This window comes from Delphinapterus leucas, chromosome 11 (assembly GCF_059928025.1).
Source record: "Delphinapterus leucas isolate spDelLeu-1000000601 "Yukka" chromosome 11, BTC_Dleu_Yukka2, whole genome shotgun sequence".
Taxonomy (NCBI): domain Eukaryota; kingdom Metazoa; phylum Chordata; class Mammalia; order Artiodactyla; family Monodontidae; genus Delphinapterus; species Delphinapterus leucas.
The window spans coordinates 20,737,709-20,761,693 of NC_143139.1; the positions used below are offsets into that span (position 1 = coordinate 20,737,709).

General features: G+C 40.8%; 1 protein-coding gene across 1 annotated transcript; it reads left to right on the forward strand.

Annotated features, from left to right (window-relative positions):
- Positions 1-462: 462 nt before the first annotated feature.
- Positions 463-23,549, forward strand: LOC111176857 (uncharacterized). Its single transcript, XM_089920077.1, is given in 7 exon segments — positions 463-830; positions 1,128-1,304; positions 1,351-1,477; positions 1,649-1,820; positions 3,484-3,555; positions 19,234-19,440; positions 21,335-23,549. Coding segments are annotated over 7 exon segments (1,344 nt in total). The 3' UTR covers positions 21,556-23,549.
- The last annotated feature ends 436 nt before the right edge of the window (positions 23,550-23,985 follow it).

Below are 23,985 nucleotides of genomic sequence, written 5' to 3' on the forward strand. Positions count from 1 at the left end.
GAGTGGGCCCGGACCCTAGGAGAACTGGTAGTAACCCTACCAGGGTTACTAAGGGTAGTAACTGCCCTTACCTTGTAATGACCCTGAGCCAGGAATGAGGGAGCAGGTGAGACTGCTCAACGTTTTCCAAGACAATGTACTAATTCACGATATTCTCCTCAAGAGATTTCTAAGAAGCAGTGGCAAGGCCTCAGGAGCTGGGTCCCTGGCAGAGAACAAGTTTCTTGTGACCATGCCCCTCAATACTGAGAAAAGATCCCTGATAAGGTGTGGAGAAGCCGTCCTGCTCTACACACGGCTGGGATTCCTCCCCCTTGGCCACCTGCTTTCCTAAGGGCAGCAGCTGACATTTGGTGCGCTTCGCCACCCCCCTCCCTCCTGGAATTTAGGACATCCAGCTAAGCGCGGGGCTAGCTTTAAAAGGAATTAGTCGTGGTTCCCAAAGAGCCCGCCGGGGACGGCATGTGGTGGCCCAGGGCTGGGGTTCCGGGCACCCGGGCCCGGGGTCCCCTGGGCGCCGCCAGCGCCCGCCCTACGCGTGAAAGCCCGCAGTGCCGCGCCGGGACAGCACCGAGGGCCCGAGCCCGCGGAACCTCTCCGATGAAAAACGAAGAGCCAGCCTGCAGATGCAACCGTTGCAATTTGGGTCTCTTTCTCTCCTCTGACGTAATGCCAGTTTCCTGCTTTCGCACTGCAGTGTGCAGCTCGCTGGCCTGGAAGTCTGAAGATCAATGGACTGAACGCCAAGATAATCACGGCCACTATCTTGCAGTTTATTTTCCACGAATACACCCCGCCCCCAAATTCCACGACTCTTGGCTTTTCAGGCGGTATTGTTCTCCCTTCCCCCCAGGAAGGCCGCCTCTACACATAGCCCAGCACCAGGAAACGGCGTCGGTTTGTGGCTCAAATGTGGGGCCGGGGCGGGGTCGTTCAAACCTTCTGTCTCCCTCCCCATCCCCACCCGCCCTACAGCTTTGAGATTCCATATCCCAGGCTTTGTTTTAAGCAAAACTATTGTCGGAGCTGCAGCATCTCCTCCCCCTCTCCAGAAGCCGAGCTGGGAAGTGGGTAAAAACTACTGAGGAACGTGCTCGGACGCTCCTCCACGCCTAACACCCCCACAGGGAAGAGACCAGCAGCGACAACCCCGCCATCGCACTCGCGCAGGGGCAACCGCAGCGCCGCCGCCGCCGAATCCGAAGCCGCAGCGGCCGCCGCCGCCCAGTTGAGCCCAGGGAGACTCCCAAGGGCTCTTTAAATACGATCTATAAATACTACGGGCTCTCGGCGCGCGCGTCACGGCAAGCCGGCCTCCGATTGGCTGTCGTAACCCCGCTATTTGCATAGCCGGATTGCTCAACCGGGCGGCGACAGCGGCCTAGCGCGCCCCTCCCCCTCAGCGGGCGCGCAGCGCGGGGCGCGCGGGCCGGCGGGCGGGGACAGTGGGGTGGCGGCCGCGCGGGCCGGGCGACGAGTGCGAAGCGGCGGCGGCGGCGGCGGCGGCGGCGGCGGCGGCGGCGGCGGCGGCGTCGAGTGGCTTGAACTCGGGAGCCTTTCCAGCCTTGAGTCATGCAGCCGGTCTTCCGGGACGCCGGCTGCCTCCCAGAGGATCAATTTTGGCAAGCCGAGGGCCGGCGCTTTTTAGACTGGGTCTTTTTGCTTTCCACAGAAAGAAAAAGAAAGTTTGCAGGGTTTCACCGGAGCAAACGCTCTGGGTGGCTTGCGAAGGCACCACGTGACACCTGGACACGCAGCTAGAGGCCTGTCCAATGACTTGCGACTTGCGGTGTTCAAAAAAGGCTTTTGCACGATCACAAGTAAGACCTCGTTAGCTTGAAAACGAAACAAGGCGTGTTCGGAAAATGCAAGATGTTTAAAGCTAAGTCTTTTAAAAAAAGCACCAATTAGCCAATATGAAGCGGCGATGCGGAAAGTTTCCCCCCTGTGGTTCTATAGGGGAAGAGAATCTCTTGTAGTGACTGGAAATGTTCAGCAACTTGGCCCTGACCTGAGCTGGTTGGCTCTGGGAAGGCGGGTGGTGGCAGAGAGGGTCAGAGAGGGAGAAAAAGACCACGCTTTGAAATTCGGGAAGCAACCCGATGTTGCGGAGTATATTGGCACCCAGGATTTTGTGGAGAGGATGCCATTGATCGCGGGTGGTAAATGTGCAGATATGGTTTTATATTAGTATTCAGATGTTACAAAATCATTTATCTGTACAGAAGGTAAACTGAGAATAGGAACTGTATCTGCCGTTTGTTGCAAACATTTTAGGTAAAATCTGTGACATAGTGAATTCCTTACTTTTGAATGCGAGAAATACGATGACTTCCAGTTTCTTCATTTTGATTTAAAATGTCCTCCCCTTAAAGCGCACACAACACATGCTAAGGTTACAAGCATTCCCGTAACAATATCCGGGGATGACGCTGAAAGTATATGTTGGTGTCTTACCTCAGAAAGTCGGTCCTCAGAAAATAGTGGCGTGAATCACACAAATACATCATTTAGAAGAGATTTTTTTTTTTGCTAAAAAATCTAAGGTCTCATTCAGTTATGTTTCATAAATGTTCTACTTCGATGTCCTTCTCCCTTAAATAAAACTCAAAGCTCATACGGACTCGTTTTTTGACACTTTTAACTACTGTTATTTGGACGCTAGCGAGTATGCGGCTCTAAAAGCTTTTAAAAAAGAACTTCGGATTTTGACAGAAGAGCGCCCTCTGCTGCCGAATAGTTTATGGGCAACGCTCCTGAAAAGTGAAACACTTGGGGGTATGCCCATCGCAAAGCTGGCAAGGTGAACTTTAAGGTATTTTTCACTAATATCTTTTTTGTAAGTCACTTTGTAATTCTAGCCATTTTAATCATTACTTCTAAGCTTGCAGAACCATTCAGTTGTGAATACTACCTTAAATACCATTCTCATTTCCATAGTAATTCATACCAGTTTATGCTTTAAAACCAATACTAAAACAGAGGATAGACCTGTTTTACAGTCGTTATTCTCTGCGTTAACAGATACCAAAGTAAGAAAAAACGCTTTAATCATCGAAATACTTTTTCCAATAATTTTAGCTCTGTGTCATATGAATCATTAAAATGGGCTGATTTGAACACAGACTACTTGCGATCATCTTACATCAGCGTTTTGCTTCTCTGCTTGTTTCCCTCTGTCTTAATTAGTGTTTCTGATGTCCCAGGCCAAGTATAAATGCACCTATAATCGCTGACTTTTTGGTTATCGTCTCTTCACCATAAAGACTGTCATTTTATTATAGTATGAATTTATTATACTTTCACAGTATTTTCCTTTTTCCTTAAGTTTTTTTCTAATGTTACATTTCTTTTACTAATTCATTCCTTTGTTGTCTGTATTAATATGCTCAGATGAAAACAGATTTTAAAAAGTCCCAAGTAACTGTGTAAATTGAAAACTGCACATCTTGACTGCTATTTCCATTGGTTTTCATTTTTTAGAGCTGCTCATCTTGAGGAGGAAAGAGCTACATTCAGAGGTTAGCTGCTGGTACAGCTTTGAGTCACTAGGAGGTAAGAGGATAACTGGTAAACCACAAATGAAGAGATAAGGGAGGTGTATATCTCCTGCTGTAAATGCTAATATGGGCATTTCAGCTGCATTCCTCACAATAAGCATTTTACCACTCTTTATAGAAACATACAGATAATGATCATGAATTAGTCTGTGGTTCTCAATTCTCTCTCAGTAGCAGAGGCAGAAACGGAAATAGAGACCATTATTATGCTGAGAAATGTACTTAGAAAAAGTAGTCTCCAGGGCTAGAGAGAGACTCTGTCCTTGTATAAGCCGGGGGTGAGCAGCCCAGTACTCTCACAGAAGTCAAGTGTTCCAGATGCTCTGTGAATTGGGCTCCCTTTTCCCAGTTAATGGTGCAGGAACAGCATCTTTTTCACATGGATGCTCATATGATCACCACATCTCAAGCCATTTCTAAAGGTGGAAAATAAATGTTGGAAGTTGCTGCCATGGGAATACGCCTGGCAATTGGTTGTCTATTTCCCCCCATTTATTTAGTGGTAATTACAAATTGTTCTATCCACATTCTACTGTGCACGCATAGTTGATAAACATGTCAAGCTAGGGGGCAGACTGGATACATGACAAAAGGCTTATGAATTGGCCCAACTGCATTGCAGTTAGGTCAACACACCCCTGAGATCCTGGGGTGATTAATAAATTAATTAATTTGCAGTGGACTGCAATGCTGGCTTCTCAGTCCATTGACCAAGGGGTAGTCTCTAAACTGTGTTACCAATGTCCTTGCTTGACAGGGAGATTATATGACCCATAGCATGTGAATATGGGAGTATGTATATTCACTATTGGCAAAAGTGGTTTTCTTTCTGTATTAAAGTAGGACTCGAGTTTTGTATACACTGTCTATTGAGGAGCTCATAAATTCTGCTTGTAATCCAAAAATACTTTTGTTTTGGTAAAAATGGTTTTATAACAAAAATCCAGTTGACTTTCATCTTTTTAAATTACTCCTTCACAGTTACACTTCCTCATTTAAATACACCCCCCCTTTATGTAATTTTGCCCTATACATCAGATGGCCTAAAGAATATTATTAGTAGAATTACGATTTAATGAGAATTTAGTATATATCAGGGACCAACCAAGGTCTCTTGTAACCCTTATTTTATAAGGGCAGTCCTATTGCTATTTGCATTTTACGAAGAAGGTAACTGACCCTTAGAGAGGGTACATAACTGGCTCAAAGTTAGTGTCAGAGCTGGGGTTCAAATCCAAGTCCATCTGACTCCAGGTCAAACCCTCAGAGAATATTGCAAACATATAAAATTGAAAATGAAAGCCATAGGCTTAATACTAATCACTTTCTATGGTATCCTAGAGCAATACTTCCCAAATTATATATCAGAAAATGTTAGTTCCACATGATCTGTGTGAATGGCATGAAGAAAAAGAAAAGTTCCATGATCAAATGTTTTGGAAATAATGGGTTAAACCAATATTTTTAAACTGTAGAACTGTGCAACGTTAGTGGGAGCCATTCATGCTTGTAGTCATTGTGGATTTGTATAGTTATTACAGCCTTTTTCCAGGCGATGGCAAAAACATGTCTTTCTGTTTTGCACAATGGTGCCATTTGAACTGTCATTGGTGCTAGAGGTGGGAATAATATGAAACGCCTAACAACTGCATACTGTTCCCTTTTGTGCATTGCTAACATCATCACTTTCTGGTGTTTGTTGAACTGACAGATTATTTGTATCAGATGGATTTAAAAAAACAGCTAATTATTTTTAGGGTTCTAATTGCCTTACACTATTACTTGTTACACCTAAAAGATATGTTTGGAAAGTTCAAAGATTTTCTTGCTAGTTAGAGACTTCCCAAACGTAGTATAAGGACATTGGAATAACAAAATGTAAAACTATTTTTATTATTTATTTTGGCAGCGCTGGGTCTTAGTTGCATCATGTGGACTCTCTTAGTTGTAGCATGCAGGCTTCTTAGTTGCAGCATGCACGTGGGGTCTAGTTCCCCGACCAGGGATCAAACTCAGGGCCCCTGCATTGGGAGCACAGAGTCTTACCCACTGGACCACCAGGGAAGTCCCTAAAATTATTTTTTAAGTAGGCTAAGAATAAGTAGTTGGTTCAAGTAAAAATACTTGAAATATGTGTGCATGCACTAATACGTATGCATGATACACATTCGTTTAAACTTGTTGAGAGGAGAGGCTATTTTTGTTTCTTTATCCTTGCCAAACACCTGGCCCACAGAAGGCATTTATGCATTTAGTTAGTGCTTATTGAGTGCTTTCTTTTACCCAGGCATGGTTCTGTTCCAGACGCTAGAGATAAGGGTGAAAAAGTCCTCATGGAGCTTACATTTTATTGGGGAGAAATAGACAATAAATGGAAAGAGGGATGTGAAGCCAAAAAAGTGAATAATGGATATTGAAACACTTGTAGGGTTATTAGATCAGAATTCTCAGTGAGGCAAAAGCACTTTTGAAATGGGTACCAGAGGAAATGCACTGGGAGGAGAGGAAAGGTTTGAGATCACTTTTTAGGAGGTGATGTAATGATTGGTAATAATAAGGAGAAGTTATGACTTTAGAGTTGAGGGGATTAAATGGAAGAAAATAAAAGGACTATTGGAGAGAAAAAGATCAAGATGCTGAGGGACCTGATGTTGAATGGGGCAGCGCGTGAGTGATGCAGTCGTTGGAGATGGAGACAGAGACAGAGCGAAGAGGAAGACAGTGAGCTCTGTGCTGCTTCTCATTGAAGCAACTGAAGGGATCGTAGGTGATGGCGTGAGGAGGGGCAAGTGCTGGTTAAGCTGGCTGGAAACTTCATAAAGGATGGAGTTTCTGAGACAGAGGAGGAGAAATGGTTTGCAAATGGCAGTTTATATAAATATAAAAAAGTAAAAGGAGGTGAGAGGACCGTGGGGAGGTGTGTTCCCAGGAGCAGCCAGAGGTCAATTAGGCCAAGACTGTGATGGAAACATCATTTTGATGAATGAATAAATATTGAATTTTCTTTTCTTAAAAATTTTATTTATTTTATTTTTGGTTGCATTGGCTCTTTGTTGCTGCACGCGGGCTTTCTCTAGTTGCGGCGAGCGGGGGCTATTCTTTGCTGCGGTGCGCAGGCTTCTCATTGTGGTGGCTTCTCTTGTTGCGGAGCGCGGGCTCTAGGCACGCGAGCTTCAGTAGTTGTGGCATGCGGGCTCAGTAGTTCGCGGGCTCTAGAGTGCAGGCTCAGTAGTTGTGGCGCGCTGGCTTAGTTGCTCCACGGCATGTGGGATCTTCCCGGACCAGGGCTCAAACCTGTGTCCCCTGCATTGGCAGGCAGATTCTTAACCACTGCGCCACCAGGGAAGTCCCTTGAATTTTCATATAGATATAATTATTTTGAATAATTTTTAACTTAACCTTTTAATTTAATATTAAAGTAATGCATTCCAATTCCCTTTGTTCATGCTGTAATTTGTGTTTCAATACACTCATAAGGATCAAAGTTGGAAGTAGAAGAGAGACTTCTTAGTTTAAAAGTATGTGTTGAGAGGGCAACTATCTATTTTTTACTGTATACATGTCAGTATTTTTGAATTTATTACAAGTAAGTACTCCTTTTATAATAAAGGGGAAAACGAATTATTTTTCTTTACCATAAATATCTGAAAATAAGGCCATCAAAAATTAAAATGGATATCCTGAACAATTTTCCTTTTATTCTGGAGTAGGAGAGTTTCAGAAAAGGAAAATAGTCAATACGTTTTTTAAGATTGTTCTGCCGTCTCCATCTCCCTACCCAAACATGAGCTGGGGTTGGATTTTCTCCAAATACTTGAGCAGCTTCCCCTATCCCTTTGCAGAACAAGATGCTCTAACAACTTCCCATATTATATCCAGGTTCTCTTTGATATTTACCCATATTAAGGAAGGGTATATAGGAGTTCTGAGGAGAAAAAAGACTTCCCTCTGTTTCCCATTTTCTAAATAATTGACTCACTTGTGTATTGTGCTAGTTAGCTCTACCAAGTCTTTTTTGTTTTGTTTTGTTTTGTTTTTCCCAGCTTTATTGAGATACAGGTTTCCTCCACTATCCGAAAGTAGAGCTTTCCTATGAAACATTCGTAAGCCAAAATGGTGTAAAACGAGGAAGCAGTTACCTTAGGACACATCTTGCTGATGGATGCATAAAATAAATTGAGGCAAAGCACAGATGCTCACAGACACAGCACAAAGCTATGGTGGCTTGATGCTGAGACGCTGAGTGTAGTTCCAGGGAAGGAGATTGGCAGGGCCCCTCTCACTGCCCTGGGTGCCCTGGGCCTCTACGATGGCTCACTGAAAAACACCGATCGCTATTTTTGCTTTTCTCCTTTTTTCATAAAAGTGAAAATCCTCTTTGGATTTCTTTCAGTTGGCAAAAACGGGTACTAATGTAGGTCTTTTGTAAAAACTAAGTGGCTTAAAGTAAACTTTCAGAAAACAGGGATTCCTGCATAATTGACAAATAACATTGTATAAGCTTAAGGTGTACAATGTGATGATTTGATATATGTATACGTTGTGAAATTATTACATTAAGGTTAATTAACAGATCCATCAACTTGCATAGTTATTGTGTGTGTGTGTGTGTGTGTGTGTGTGTGTGTGTGTGTGTGTTGAGAACATTTAAGGTCTATTTACTCTCTTATCAACTTAAAAAAATTATTATTATTATTTTTAAAATATATTTTTAAATTAATTTTATTTATTTATTTTTGGCTGCATTGGGTCTTCATTGCTGCGCATGGGCTTTCTCTAGTTGCAGCGAGCAGGGGCCACTCTTCATTGTGGTACACGGACTTCTCATTGTGATGGCTTCTCTTGTTGAGCAGCATGGGCTCTAGGTGCGCGGGCTTCCGTAGTTGTAGCATGTGAGCTCAGTAGTTGTGACTCATGGGCTCTAGAACTCAGGCTCAGTAGTTGTGGCTTGTGGGCTTACTTGCTCCGCGGCATGTGGGATCTTCCCGGACCAGGGCTTGAACCCATGTCCCCTGCATTGGCAGGTGGACTCCCAACCACTGTGCCACCAGGGAAGCCCTCTCTTATCAACTTATAAGTATACAATGCAGTATTGTTAACTACAGTCACCAGGCTTTACATTAGATCCCCAGAAGTTACTCGTCTTATAAATGAAAATCTGTACCCTTTGACCAACATCTCCCCATTCCTCCTGTAATAATAGAGCTACCGTATGATCCAGCAATCCCACTTCTGGCAGATGAAATGAAGTCACTATGTTGAAGAGTTATCTGCATCCTCATGTTCATTGCAGCATTATTCACATTAGCCAAGACAAGGAGATACCCTAAGTGTCCAACAACAGATGAATGGATAAAGAAAATGTGGTATATATACACTGGAATATTATCCAGCTGTAAAAAGAAGGAAATCCTGCTGTTTGTGACAAAAGGGATGGACCTTGAAGGTTTTATGTTAAGAGAAATAAGTCTGACAGAAAGACAAATACTGCATGATCTACTAAATCTTTGAGTAAATAATTCAACAATCCTTTAGGCTGAATATTGCTTCCTCTTGGGTCATACTTTATCAACTATAGATAAAACAGGCCTATTTAATAAATAAAAAGGAAAATGAGCACTTACTATGTGTAAGGCATTATGCTAAGAGCAAACCTTAGATTACCTCATTTAATCCTTGTAACATCTCTTTGAGGTAGGTTGTTGTCTAATTTACAGATGAAGAAACGGAGACACAGAGAGAATAAGTAGCCCTAGATCATACAATTATTAATTCCTGGGACTAGGATAGGAACCCAAGTCTGCCACACCCCTGAACACACAGCCCTCTGTTTAGGTAGATATTTTCATTTTTTTCAGTAGGGATTTTCATTTTTGCTGTGTTTTGGAGCTGAGATTGTCACTAGAACTGGATATTTCTCCAGAGAGCTTTAGGGAAATGTCTTTAGGGTAGGAGAAGCTTCAAACTTCCATAAAAGATTATCTCAAAATCACTATATAATGATAAGAATAAATGATGTTATCTATAGTGCAATGAGTGCTATTCATGATGTTGTTCTATGTGACTTGAACCAAAAGTGTGGAGTACTTGTGACTCCTTAGGAAAAAAAAAAGAAAAGAAAGCCTATCGAAACCCTTCAGTGATTTTAAGTGGCATATCTGTGCCAGAATCCTGACAGCACACTCAGCTGGGATTTTTTACCCCCCAGCATTATTGAGGTATATAAATGACTAACAAAAATATGGCATATATTGAAGGTGTGCAATCTGATGTTTTGATATACATATACATTGTGAAATGATTGCCACAATCAAGCCAATTAACATATCCATCTCCTCACACGGTCATGATTTTTTTGTGTGGTGAGAACACTTAAGATCAAGTCTCTTAGCAAATTTCAAGTATTTAATACAGTATTATTAAGTATTGTCACCTTGCTGTGCATTAGATCTCCAGACTTATTCATCCTGTGTAACAGTGGAATTTTTTAAACAGATGTGTTTATTAAAAGAATTATTTACAGAGGAGTGGGTGTATTAAGGGACTAAGGGACCCAACAAGGGATGTTAAGATACCCAGGGGTAACAGCAGGAAGCCATTACTTTCATAGATCTGGAGGGCAGGAGAGGAAAGGGTGTTATCAGAGCAGGTGAGAGTGGTGATCTTGGAAGTGGCCTCCAACAAGAGCTATAGTTGTTGCAGGACCAGCCATGGCCAGAAGGGGGTGAGCAGACACATAAACAGGAGGAATCAACACTCCAACCAGAAGCCAGGGGGCAAGGGCCTGGGGTAGGGGTGAGGAGTTTCCTACCACAGAGGTCACCCTTCTAGGGCACAGAGCAGGATGGAGAATGGATTTGGGGACAAATTGAGAAAAACAGCCAGTTATCTATCAAGGACAGACCTAAGAGTGGTAATTTAGAGCTAAATAAGTCTCCATTATTTAGTAGGAACACAGCTATATTCAATAAAAGGCAATACTTTAGGAAATAGCTGAGATCTATAGAACGTTATTTTAGATTTGAACTACAGTGAAAGGCACTTTGGTATATGTCAGCACTTCATAGCTTAATTGGTGTGTGAGTCAGTTCCAGCTGCCATAACAAAATACCATAGACTGGGTGGCTTAAACAACAGACATCTGTTTTCTCACAGTTCTGGAGGCTGGAAGGCCACAGTCAGGGTGCCAGTAAGGTTGGGCTCTAGTGAGAGCTTTCTTCGTGGCTTGTAAATGGCTGTCATCTTGCTGTGACCTCTTTTCTGCATGCTTAGGGGTGGGGGTGGTGGAGATTGGGAAGGGGGGTGAGGGGAGAGAGAGAGACAGACAGAGAGAAAGAGAGACACCTCTTTCTCTTCTTTTAAGGACACTAATCCTATCAGATTAGGGCCCCACCCTCATGACTTCATTTAATTGTAATTATCCTTCAGAGGCCTCATCTCCAGATACCATTTACATTGGGGAATAGAGCTTCAACCCAGAAATTCTGGAAGAAAATTTAGTCCCTAACAATTGAGATCTTGTTCCAAAAAAAAAAGAAAAAATAGACGGAAAAAAGAATGTTAAGAATTTGTTCGCTGATACTTCTTTTTAAACTTTTTATTTGGAAATAATTTTTTTTTTAAGTTGCAAATATAAGATAGGGAGTCCCTGTATACCCTTTACCTGGCTTCCCCTAAGGTCAATACTTATATAACTATTGTATAAGTATAAAAACTAGGAAACTACTATTGTAACAATACTATTAACTAAACTTATTCAAATTTCACAAGTCTTCCCCCTAAAGTCCTGTTTTTATTCCAGGATCCCACACTAAATTTAGTTGTCTCTAGTCTTCTCCAATCAGTGACATTTTCTCATTCTGTCTTTTTCTCTAATGACCTCAACATTGCTGATGAGTACTGGCCAGTTACTTTGGAGAATGCCTCTCATTGGGGTTTTTCTTAAGATTAAATTGAGATTCTGCATTTTTGGCAAGAATACCCCAGAAATGATCCTATATCTTTCTCTGTTTATCATTTCAGGGGACACATAATGTTGATGATGTCATCTTACTGGGTTTTTCCAGTATAATATTACTATTTTTCCCTTCATAGATAAATACCCTTAGGGAGATTGTTCTCTGCTTCGTGATCGTTTTGTGATACCTTAAAACAGAAGTGGGGAAGGGAAGGAAACTTCCTGCCCTTAATATTTTATGTACTATCATTCTGTGAGACGCACAGAGTATGAGAGAGAGCAATGTGAGGTTATTATTCCTATTTTAAAGAAGAGAAAACTACATCATTTTTAGATTAAGTGATTTGGCCAAGGTTACAGAGGGAAGCCTATTTTTAAAATTTTGAATAACTGTTGGATTTTCAGAAGAACTTAGAAAGATAATCACATTATGTGACAAATAGACTCTAAAATTCAAATTGTTTGATACCAGAACATAAATTGATTTTTTCATTCATTTTCAGGTGCCTGCAATGTGCTAGAATTTATAGTCTTTAAAAGTAGATCACAGCTCAGACTGAAGCACTAGTTTAAAACCATGGCACATCTCCAAAACTCATTTAAGGAACCAGGTGGTTAGTTAAACCTTCAATCAGATTATTATTTAAGTGCTTCTTAATAATCATTCTGTGGTTTAGGCAAAAATGATAGCGGAACACTCTGAAAATGTTGTGTCATGATTTGGGGGCCAACACAAGGACCATTTATCACAGATAAATAATTATAAAATGAATAACTATAATGATGACAGCAATTTTTGAGATATTTAGGATAAGAATTTGTCAAGTAAATTGTTGTGAATACCTTCTGAATAGATGTTAAATTTGAGTGAAGGTGGAAAATGGCACCTAAATTTAAATTATATTTATATTGACATAGATAATTGTGTAACATTGCCTAGGATATCTAAGGATCAGAAAGCTAAACGGATGTAAGCACTAGATATGTGAATATATAATAATTACTCCCACTGAAGAGATTTTAAAATAAGTTAACCCAGTTCTCTGAATTGAGATTTCATATAATAAAAGCAAGAATTAAAACTTTAAAAAAGATTTAATAGTGATATTCTTTTAAAAATGATTTTAATCTCTCACTCTCCCTACATCTGATTCCAGTTCCCCAGAGGCAAACATTTTCTTAGAGCTTCTAGTATTTACTTCTACAATTGGAATAACCTGCTTATAAACTGTTATTTCTTGATTTTTAATAAATGTTTAATATTACCAATTGACTTCCTACTGTGGAAGGTGAGGATTTAGCTCACTTACAGCCAATACTTTACTCCCATTTCAGCTTTCTTATCATATTAATATGATTTTACCATAATTTTTGGTTAGATGATATTCAGTGTTGATAATATTAGGACTGTGTAAAGATTACTTGCAATTGAGCCATGTAGGGGATTATGTTCCTTCTTTGAGCAACTTTTTGTTTTCCCTGGCATTCATGATTGTCTTTTTTGTTGCTTGCTTAGTTTTCTTTTATTAATTAATCATAAATTCCCTTCTTTTCCTTTCCTATTTTCTCCTCCCTCTCACTCTCTCCCTGATGATTCATAATGCTGAGCACCTGTTCACAGACCTGTTGTCCATTTGTATGACTTCTTTGAGAAATATCTATTCAAGTCATTTGCCCATTTTAAAACATGATTATTTGTTTTCTTGCTATTGAGCTGAGTTCCTTCTGTATTTTGAGTATTAACCCCTTATCAGATATATGGTTTGCAAATATTTTTTCCCATTCCATAGGTTGTCTCTTCACTCTGTTGATTGTTTTCTCTGCTGTGCCAAGCCCTTTTAGTTAGATGAAATCCTATTTGTCTATTTTTGCTTTTGTTGCCTGTGCTTATGAGTAATTATTATTTTTGCTTCTTTTTTTTTATTGTGGTAAAAAACACATAACCTTAATTTTACCACCTTAACCATTTTAAAGTGTGCAGTTCAAGAGAGGGGCTTCCCTGGCAGTCCAGTGGTTAAGTTTCCATACTTCCACTGCAGGGGGAGCCAGTTCGATCCCTAGTTGGGGAACTGAGATCCTGTATGCCGCTTGGCCAAAAAAAAAAAAAAGATTTTAAAGTGTGCAGTTCAGTAGTGTTAAGTATATTCACGTTGTTGTTTGACAGATCTCTAGAACTCTTTCATCTGTACCCATTAAACACGAATTCCCACTTCCTCTCCCTCCTAGCCCCTGGCACCATCATTCTGCTTTCTGTTTCTATGAATTTGACTACTTTAGACACTTCACATGAATTGAATAATACCGATTTTTGCCTTTTGTGACTAGCTCACTTTGCTATGCATAATGTCCTCCAGGTTCATCCATGTTGTAGAATGTGACAGAATTTCCTTCTTTTTAGAGGATACATAATACCCATTGTATGTATATACCACATTTTCTCTATCCATTCATCTGTTAATGGACATTCTTGGCTACTGTGATTAATACTGCAATGAACATTTTTATGCAAATTTTTCTTTGAATTCTTTTGGATATATACCCAGAAGTGCGATTGCTAGATCATACGGTAATTCTATTTTTAATTTTTTGATGAACATCCGTACTGTTTTCCGTAATAGCTGCAACGTTTTACATTCCCATCAGTACTGCACAAGGGTTCCAATTTTTCTGCATCCTTCCAATGAAAATGTTATTTTCTGTTCTTTGAATAGTGGGCACCCTAATGAATGTGAGATGATATCTCACTGTGGTTGTAATTTGCATTTCTCTTAGGATTAGTAATGTTTTCATATGCTTGTTGGCCATTTGCATATCTTAATTGGAGAATTGTCTATTCAAGTCCTTTGTCCACTTTTTAAATAGAGATATTTGTTGTTGTTAATTTGTAAAGGTTCCTTATATATTTTGGATATTAATCCTGCATCAGGTATATGATTTATAAATTTTTTTCCCATTCCATAGATTGCCTTTTCCCTCTGCTGATTGTTTTTTTTTTAATATATAGAAGTTTAAGGTTTGCTATAGTCCCATTTGTCTATTTTTGCTTTTGTTGCCATGCTTTTGATTGTCAAGTCCAAGGTGCTAAAGCTTTTTCCCATATTATCTTCTAAGAGTTGTATAATTTTAGATCTTACATTGAAGTCTCTAATCCATTTTGAGTTAATTTTTGTATATGGTATAAGGCAAGGGTCCAAGTTCATTGTTTTGCATGTGGATATCCATTTTTCACAGAAGCTTTTTTTTTTTTGCGATACGTGGGGCTCTCACTGTTGTGGCCTCTCCGGTTGCGGAGCACAGGCTCCGGACGCGCAGGCTCAGTAGCCATGGCTCATGGGCTCAGCCGCTTCATGGCATGTGGGATCTTCCCGGACCGGGGCACGAACCCGTGTCTCCTGCATCGGCAGGCAGACTCCCAACCACTGCGCCACCAGGGAAGCCCCACAGAACCATTTTTTGAAGAGACTGACCTTTCCCCATTGTGTAGTCTTGACACCCTCGTCAAAAATCATTTGGCCATATACAAAAAAATTATTATATAAAGTAAAAAAATGAAAATACAACTTACATTTCTAGGAAGATGGTGTAGATGTACATTTCCCTATTCCTCCCACTATGTACAACTAAAACCCCTGGATATTATATGTAAAACAAATATAAGAATCTGAAAGGTAGAGATAAGAAAGCAGGCTTACTAGGGACCTTGGAACCCAAGGACCAGCATGGTGGTAAGTATTCTGAGTTTTCTCTTTGCTTCATATATCCTAGACTTGGAGCTGAAAAGCCGGCAACTCAGAAACACCAAAGAGCATTGATAAAAACCCCCAAAACAAAAATCCCAGATTTATATACAGATTTAACATAATTCATATAACAATTCCTACAAGAATTCTTGTAGATTTGTATAAGATTTTTCTAAAATGTATATGGAAAGTTAAAGAAATAAGCATAGTTAAAGCAATTTTGAAAAAGAAGAATAAAGGTGGGGGGGAATCCATCTACCTAATTTCAAGACTTATGATGTACCTGCAGTAATCAAGACTCTCTGGAGGGATAGACACGTGGATCAGTGGGACAGAATAGGGGACCTAGAAACTGCCTCAATCACACAAATATGCCCAATTGATTTTTGATAAAAGTGCAAAAGCAATTTGATTAAGGAAAAACAACCTTCTCAACAAGTGGTGGTAGGACGGTGGGACATCCATAGGCAAAAAAAAAAAAGTCTTGATCACACCTTATACAAAAATTAGCTCATAAAGGGCCACAAAATTAAATGCCAAATGTAAAACAGTAAATTTTTTTAGAAAAAAATAGGACAAAATCTTTGGGAGCAAAGAGTTCTTAGCTCTTAACTGTTTGTTAGGCAAAGAGTTCTTAGACTTGAAATCATAAGTAAAATTCATAAAAGGAAAACATTGATAAATTATACCTCACCAAAATTTAAAAATCTGCCCTGCAGAAGACCCTGTTAAGAGAATGAAAAGATAAGTTGTAAATATGAGAAATATTTGCAGAACACATATCCAAAAAAAGGACTAGTAACTAGAATATACAGAGAAACCTAAAAAGCCAACAGTAAAAAAACAAAACACTCCAAAAATATATGAAGAGACAACTCACTGAATAGTACATACAGATGGTCAATAAGCTCATGAAGAAATGTTCAACATCATTTGCCATTATGGAAATGCAAATTTAAGCCACAATGGTATATTATTACATACCTATCTGAACGGATAAAATAAAAACTAGAAAATGGCAACCACTGGAGGAAATGCTGAGTAACTGAGTCCCTCATACATTGTTGGTTGAAATGTAAAGTGGTATAGTTACTCTGGAAAACAGTATGGCAGTTTCTAAAAAAATGAAACATGCAATAACTGGATGACCCAGACATTATACTCCTGGGCATTTATCCCAGAGAAGTAAATACTTTTGTTCACACAAAAACCTGTAGACAAATGTTTATAGTAGCTTTATTTGTAACAAAATCTGGAGATAATTTAGATGTCTTTCCACAAGTGAATAGTTAAATAAACTGTGGTACCGTGGAATACTGCTCAGAAATAAAAAGGAATGAACTACTGATATATGCAACAACCTAGATGAATACCCAGAGAATTATGTGGGTGAAAAAAAGCTTAATCCCAAAAGGTTACTTACTGTGGGATTCTATTTATGTAACATTCTTGAAATGACAAAAGTATAGATATGGAAAAAAGATTAGTGGTTGCCAAAGGTTAAGGAGGATATAGGGGTGGGAGAAAAGTGGGTGTGGCTATAAAAGGGCAATTTGAGGGATGCTTATGGTGATGCAAATAATCTGTGTTTTGACTATGTCAATATTAACATCCTGGTTGTGATATTGTACTATGTTTTTGTGGGACATTACCAGTGGGGAAACCTGGGTAAAGAGTACATGTGATCTCTATTATTTATTGCAACGGCATGTGAACCTACAATTATCTTAAAAAGTATAATTGTAAAAAGTGTAAGTACTTCCCTTACTTTTCTTCAATTTAACTACCATGAAACATTTTGGTGCACTTTTTTCAAACGGTATGTCAAGACAAAATCCAGATTTCAGATAAGGACTCCATGGTCTTTTAGACCATGTTATACATACTGGTCTGAAATGCTTACCTTTTCCATTTGATAATATATCTCATACAGCTTTCCAGGTCAGTACATCTCTCTCTCTCTCTCTCTCTCTCTCTCTCTCTCTCTCTCTCTTGCTCTCTCTCTCTCTCTCTCTCTCCCCCTCTCCCCACCCCCACCCTCCTTAAAGACTGTAGGGTTATCCATTGTAGGGATGTAGAATTCCATTCCCCTGTTAATAGACATTTATGTTTGTTATGGATTGAATGGCACCGTCCTTTCCCCTCTCTCCCCAGAAAGATATGTTGAAGTCCTAAAGCCCAGTACCTGAGAATGTGACCTTATTTCTAAACAGAGTCTTTACAGAGGTAATCAAATTAAAATGAGGTCATTAGGATGGGCCCTAATCCAATGTGACTGGTGTCCTTATAAAAAGAGGAAATTTGGACCCAGAGACAGACATGTACAGAAGGAAGATGATATGAAGGCATATATTCTCCATGTAAAAACAGAGGATGGGAGTGCTGCATCTACAAGCCAAGGAATGCCAGAGATTACTAGCAAATCACCAGAAGCTAGGAAGAGTAAAGGAAGGATTCCCACAAATTTCAGGGGGAGCATGGTCCTGCTGACATCTTGATATCAGACTTCTAACTTCTAGAACTGTGAGATAACACATTTGTTCTTTTAAGCCATTCAGTTTGTGATACATTGTTACAGCAACCCTAGGAAACTAATACAATGCTGTTTCTTTATTTTGCTATTACAGATTGCTACAATGAACATTCTTATACACATAGCTTTATGCCTTCTTGTTATTTCTGTAGGGTGAATGCAATTATGAATCACTGTGTATGTGTATGGTGCATGTTAATACGTGTATTAGTCTTCGTGGGCTGACATAACAAAATACCATAGGTTGGGAGGCTTAAACAACGGAAATGTAATTCTCACAGCTCTGGAGCCTAGAAAGTTCAAAATCAAGGTGCCGGCCAATTCAGTTCCTGATGAGAGCCTTCTTCCTTGCTTGCAGAGAGCTGCCTTTTTGCTGTGTCCTCACATGGTGGGGAGGGAGGTAGCAAGCTCTGGTGTGTCTTCTTATAAGGACACTAGTCCTAGCAGATTTGGGTCCCACCCTCATGACCTTATTTAACCCTAGGGTCCCAAAGGTCCCATCTTCAAATACCATCACACTTGGGGGTTAGGGCTTCAACATAGGAATTTTATAGGGACACAGTTCAGTCCATAGCATTCTGCCTCTGGCCCTCCAAAATGCATGTCCTTATTGCATGCCGAATACATTCATATCATTCAAACAGCCCCCAAAATTCTAACTCTAGCATCCACTCTAAAGTCTAAGTCTCATTTAAATATCTAAATTGGTGAGATTTGAGATATAATTCATCCTGAGGCAAAAATCCCTCTCCAGCTATAAACCTGTGAAATCAGACAAGTTACATGCTTCCAAAATAAAATGGTGGGATGGGCATAGGATAGACATTCCCATACCAAAATAGAGAAATAGAAAAGAAAGAAGGGATGATGCATCCCAAGCGAGTCCAAAACCTAGAAAGACAAATTCCATTAAATCTTAAGGCTCCTCTTTGACTGAATGTCCTCCTTACAGATCCACAGGCGCAGGGTCCTGCCTTATGGACCCACTGGCATGGTGGTCCCACCCATCAGGCTCTCCTGGGCAAGGTCTGCTCCCAAGGCTCCAGGTACCCCTAATCCCATGGCTCTGCAGGGTGGCCCCACCTCTGAGGCTTCAGGCAGAGACCATCTGGCTGGTTGAAACTAAGGTGGTAACCCCAGCCTTTGAAACTGAGGAGGCAACCCCGATGATCTGAATCACCTTTGGCATTATTTTTTCCTTTTCTTTAAAAATAGTATATATTCTCAGCCAAATAGCTCATGATATAGCTATGATAATAGCTACAGGATCCTCCGTTCCTGTAGGATCTAAGAAGTCCAATAGTCTTCCTTCATTCTGTCCCACGTTTTCCTGTTTCCTTTAGTCCCACCTGTTAGTGATCCCATCTCTATTCCTGGCTTCTGCTGAGATGGCTGATTAAATCCATGAGTCTCACCCCTGATCTTTTTTTTTTTTTTTTGCAGTATGCAGGCCTCTCACTGTTGTGGCCTCTCCCGCTGCGGAGCACAGGCTCTGGACGCGCAGGCCCAGCGGCCATGGCTCACAGGCCCAGCCGCTCCACGGCACGTGGGATCCTCCCGGACCGCGGCACGAACCCGTGTCCCCTGCATCGGCAGGTGGACTCCCAACCACTGCGCCACCAGGGAAGCCCACCCCTGATCTTTTTATCTGATGGTTGTTCAGCCACACCCTTAGTGTTCCGTTCAGAACGAGCTTTCTCTTTTTTTTTTTTTTTTTTGCTATATGAATAGACAGAGAAATTTCTAAATCTCTTAAGTTCCTTTTTGTTTAACAATTCCTTCTTCAATTCATTGCCTTCCTTTTGCATTTTACTATAAGCAGCCAGGGGGAACCACACTGCTCTTTCAACACTTTGCTTAGAAACCTCCTTGGCTAAACATCCAATTTCATTGCTTATAAATTCTTCCTGCCACAAAACATAAAACGCAGTTCAGTCAAGTTCTTTGCCACATTAAAACAAGTGTCCCTTTTCCTCCAGTTTCCAATAACCTATTCCTCATTCCTTCTGAGACCTCACTAGAATGGCCTTTAATATCCATATTTCTACCAACACTTTGTTCATGATTATTTATGTATTCTCTAAGAAGATGAAAACTTTCTCTCCATCTCTCCTCTTTTCTATCTGAGCTCTCATCGGAATCATGTTTAACGTCCATATTTCTAGCATGCACCTCAAAACTCTTCCATCCTCTACCCGCTCTCCAGTTCCAGAGCTGCTTCTACATTTTTAGGTATTTGTTACAGCAGTATCCCACTTCTTGGTGCCAAAATTTGTATTTGTCAGCTTGGGCTGTCATAAAAAATACCATAGACTTGGAGGCTTAAACCACAGAAATCTAATTCTCACAGTTCTGGAGGCTGGGAAATCCAAAGTCAAAGTACCAGCCAATTCTGTTCCTGGTGAGGGCCCTTTTCCTGGCTTGCAGATGGCTACCTTCTTGCTGTGTCCACACATGGTGGAAAAAGAGGCAGCAAGCTCTCTGTTGTCACTTTCTTAAAGAACACTAATCCTATCAGATTAAGGCCCCACCCCATGACCTCCTAAATGCAGTTACCTCTCAAAGGTCCCATCACCAAATACCATCACATTGGTAATTTGGACTTCAACATATGAATTTTGGTGGTACATAATTTGGTCCATAGCAGTACGTATATGATACATGATTAACTTCCAAATTACCCTGGTTGGCATTATTTTAATGTGTGTAACCAGGAGAAATATTGTCTCTTTTGGGGATTGACGCTGAGTTGCAGGATCCATAGTAATGAACTTCCTTATATAGCTATTATTATACCGCCTAGACATTTTAATCACAATTATGTGTAAATGTGTGTTATTGTTTATCTGTTAACATTGACATCTTAGAGAATAGCCACAACTTGCTACTACAGATACCATGGATTCAATAGCAGAGACCAAAAACAGAGTTGGTCTTCTCTACTTCCAGCCTGGCCTTTCTATACCCTTTCTCTTGGCCCATCACAAGTCCCCCCTCATTCCTTTCTTCTCTCTCTTCACAAAACCTGTCAAAATTTCCTTTCTGAAAAAGGCTGTAGTAACAATAATTTACACAATTTTAAGGATTTAACCAAATTACCTTTTCATTCACAAAATTTGTTTTTTTTTTTTGCGGTACACGGGCCTCTCACTGTTGCGGCCTCTCCCGTTGCGGAGCACAGGCTCCGGATGCGCAGGCTCAGCAGCCATGGCTCGGGCCCAGCCGCTTCGCGGCATGTGGGATCTTCCCGGACCGGGGCACAAACCCGCGTCCCCTGCATTGGCAGGCGGACTCTCAACCACTGCGCAACCAGGGAAGCCCACAAAATTTGCTTTTTAAGCCTGAAATTTTAGGCATTAATGAGCAGACAAAAGGAGGGTTTGGAAAAACGAAGGACCAGTCCAAGTGCACTTAAAAATCAGATACAGATGACCTCTAGTCCTGTATGGACCTGGTTAGCATGGTATTTCCTACCTTCCTTCCATCTCTGAACCCTTAGGCTGTGCACATATATGATGTGCTGCTGCTGCTGGCTGATCTTCAGGCACGTGTGACCTATTCCCGCTCTCTCTGTCCAACTTAAGAGCCAGGAAAGGGGAAGGAAGAAGACATTTCAACATGGAGGAGGGGAGAGGACAAGTGGCCGAGCACCTCACCAATTCCTAAGCTCAAGTTAAATCTTCATTCTCCTGTTGCCCTTTGGAAATACAGTGGGTAACACATGTGGCTTGTGTATGGAGAAAATTCTCAGAGGACAAGCTATGAAAAGATGTTGAAGTCCAAACCCAGCTTCAAAGTAGTGCTCACATCTTTTCTTTTTTTTCCTCCCAGCACCATCCCCCTCTTCTAAGGGTTTCTCATCTGCTTTTTTCTCCTGGTCATGAGGTTTTTTCATTTGCTGCTGACAACATAAACTATGAATTTAGTAAGGGTTTGGTTTAACTTTGGAGTAAAGCTAAAGCACAGCTGCTTCCTTTCTCTTGTGCCTTTTCCTCCTCCCCATCATTTTTTCCTATAAGTTTGGACATTTTCTATTTTAAAAATTTAGCCAAATATCTGTATTTTACAATCAAAACTGTTTTTTGAAAACATCAGTCTCATTTTTCTTTGTTAAAGAACTGACATGCCTGAAAGTTCTAGGACTCTAGCCACTCACTGCTACATATTATTAAAAAAATGATTGTTGGACTGTTTTGAATGGGAGTGTAGCTGTGGAATTTTTTTTTCTTTCCCCTGCACACACCTCAGGGAGGAAAATACAGAAACACCCTTTTGACTACTCTCATGAGAAGTACTCCTTAAGCCCAGAATAACTCCAAACAAGTAAAACCTTTGTGTTTAGCGTAGAGTGGATCTGGAGGAGAAGAGGATGTAGAGAAAGACACAGAGCATTGGGCTCTTCTCACAAAGAAACTCTGTGCTTTTAGTCTCTGTGCTTTTAGTGTCTCTAAAAGCTGTTTACTGAGGGGAGGGGTGGTAGAAAATGTACCCATTACAGGGGTGGTTTGAATCTCTAAATCTGACTTCAGTTTCTAAGATGAATGACCTGTGTAAATAAAATTGAAATTACCTCAGGTTTCTTTTTGCAATATTCTTCCCTCCTTTTTTTGCCCATGGTTGGCCTTCCGGTTTGGGTTGTGCTTATAGTAAAGCACCAGGTGTGTAGACAGTAAATAGTTCCAGAGTGGACTGGGGCTTTTTATACTCTCAGATTCATCAACTCACAACACCTCAGTGGAAACCAATCTTCATTTGGGGAAGCAAAATACATTTTTGATATTAGTCCCATGGAACAATGGACTCTATTCACCATGGAATTCCCACATTTTCAACTATTACAAATTTTCTAACTTCTTGCCTTGTCGTTATTTCTGATTCAATCTGTCTAAAACCGAATTTATCAGCCCCCTCTGGTCCCTCACTGAATTTGTTGAAGAAAAAATTGGGTGTTTTCTTCTAGGCACTGGGCTAGGTGCTTGGACTACAGTGGTGAAGAGGCAGTAATTCTCAGCCCTTATGGAACTTCCATTTGAGCAGGAGAGGTCAGATAGTTAACAATAATGATCTTAATGACTATAATTTCAATGGAGACAAATGCTATGAAGGAGGTGCACAGGTACTATGAGTGAGTTTAACTGTAGGAATCTGTCCTAATCTGGGGGATCAGGAAAAGTTCATTAAGGAAGACGTGTCCAGGATGAGCTCTAAAGATGCTTAGATATCCACTGTGGGGTACTGTGTCTCCAGGGGAATCAATAGCTTTGGAAAGTGGTTGTGAGGAAGCATGTGTTAAAGAAATTGAGCAAAAGCTATGGTTTCTGGAATAGAGAATGAAGAGAGAGTGATGTAAAATTTAGTCTGGTGAGGTAGGCTTGGAGCATGAAGGCCTTTGAGTCACCTGGGAGATTTAGAATTTTGTTCTAAGAGTAGTAAAAAGCCATAGAAAGATTTGAACCAGGAGAATCACTTAAATAGAATAAACTAGAATAACTGACTGCTGTCAGGAGAATGGAAGCAAACTCTGGTAGTTAAGATTTTTGTTCATCTAGCACGCTTCTTGCCCTCCACTTCTGGTAACAGTACACCTCTCCTTGTTTTTGGTTTTTCTTTTTTTTTGGCTGCAACGTGGCTTGTGGGATTTTAGTTCCCCGACCAGAGATCGAACCCAGGCCCCCTGTAGTGGAAGAAAGGAGTCTTAACCACTGGACTGCCAGGGAAGTCCCAGCACCCCTCTGCTTGTGGAGAACCCCTTCCATGTGATTTGGGTAAGGTTTGACTCCCTCATCCCCCATCACAGGGATGGGCACATCCATCTAAATGTAACTAATCAGAGTTTCCTGTTCTCTTGGCCTCAGGGTTTGGTTCAGCAGTGGGCAATGACCCAAGTCAGACTAATTAACATCCTCTCCAGGACGTCTGCTCAAATTCTCAGGAAAGAGATAAACCCTGTCTCTCTGGGATTGTCAGTGGCCATGGCTCACGGGCCCAGCTGCTCCGCGGCATGTGGGATCCTCCCGGACCGGGGCATGAACCCGTGTCCCCTGCATCGGCAGGTGGACTCTCAACCACTGCGCCACCAGGGAAAACCCCCAAGATTTGTTAATTCACTCTCCTGTTAATGAATGAATATTTGAATTGTTTCTAGTTTTGGACTTTTAGAAATAAAGGTGCTATATACTTGCCACGCACAGGTCT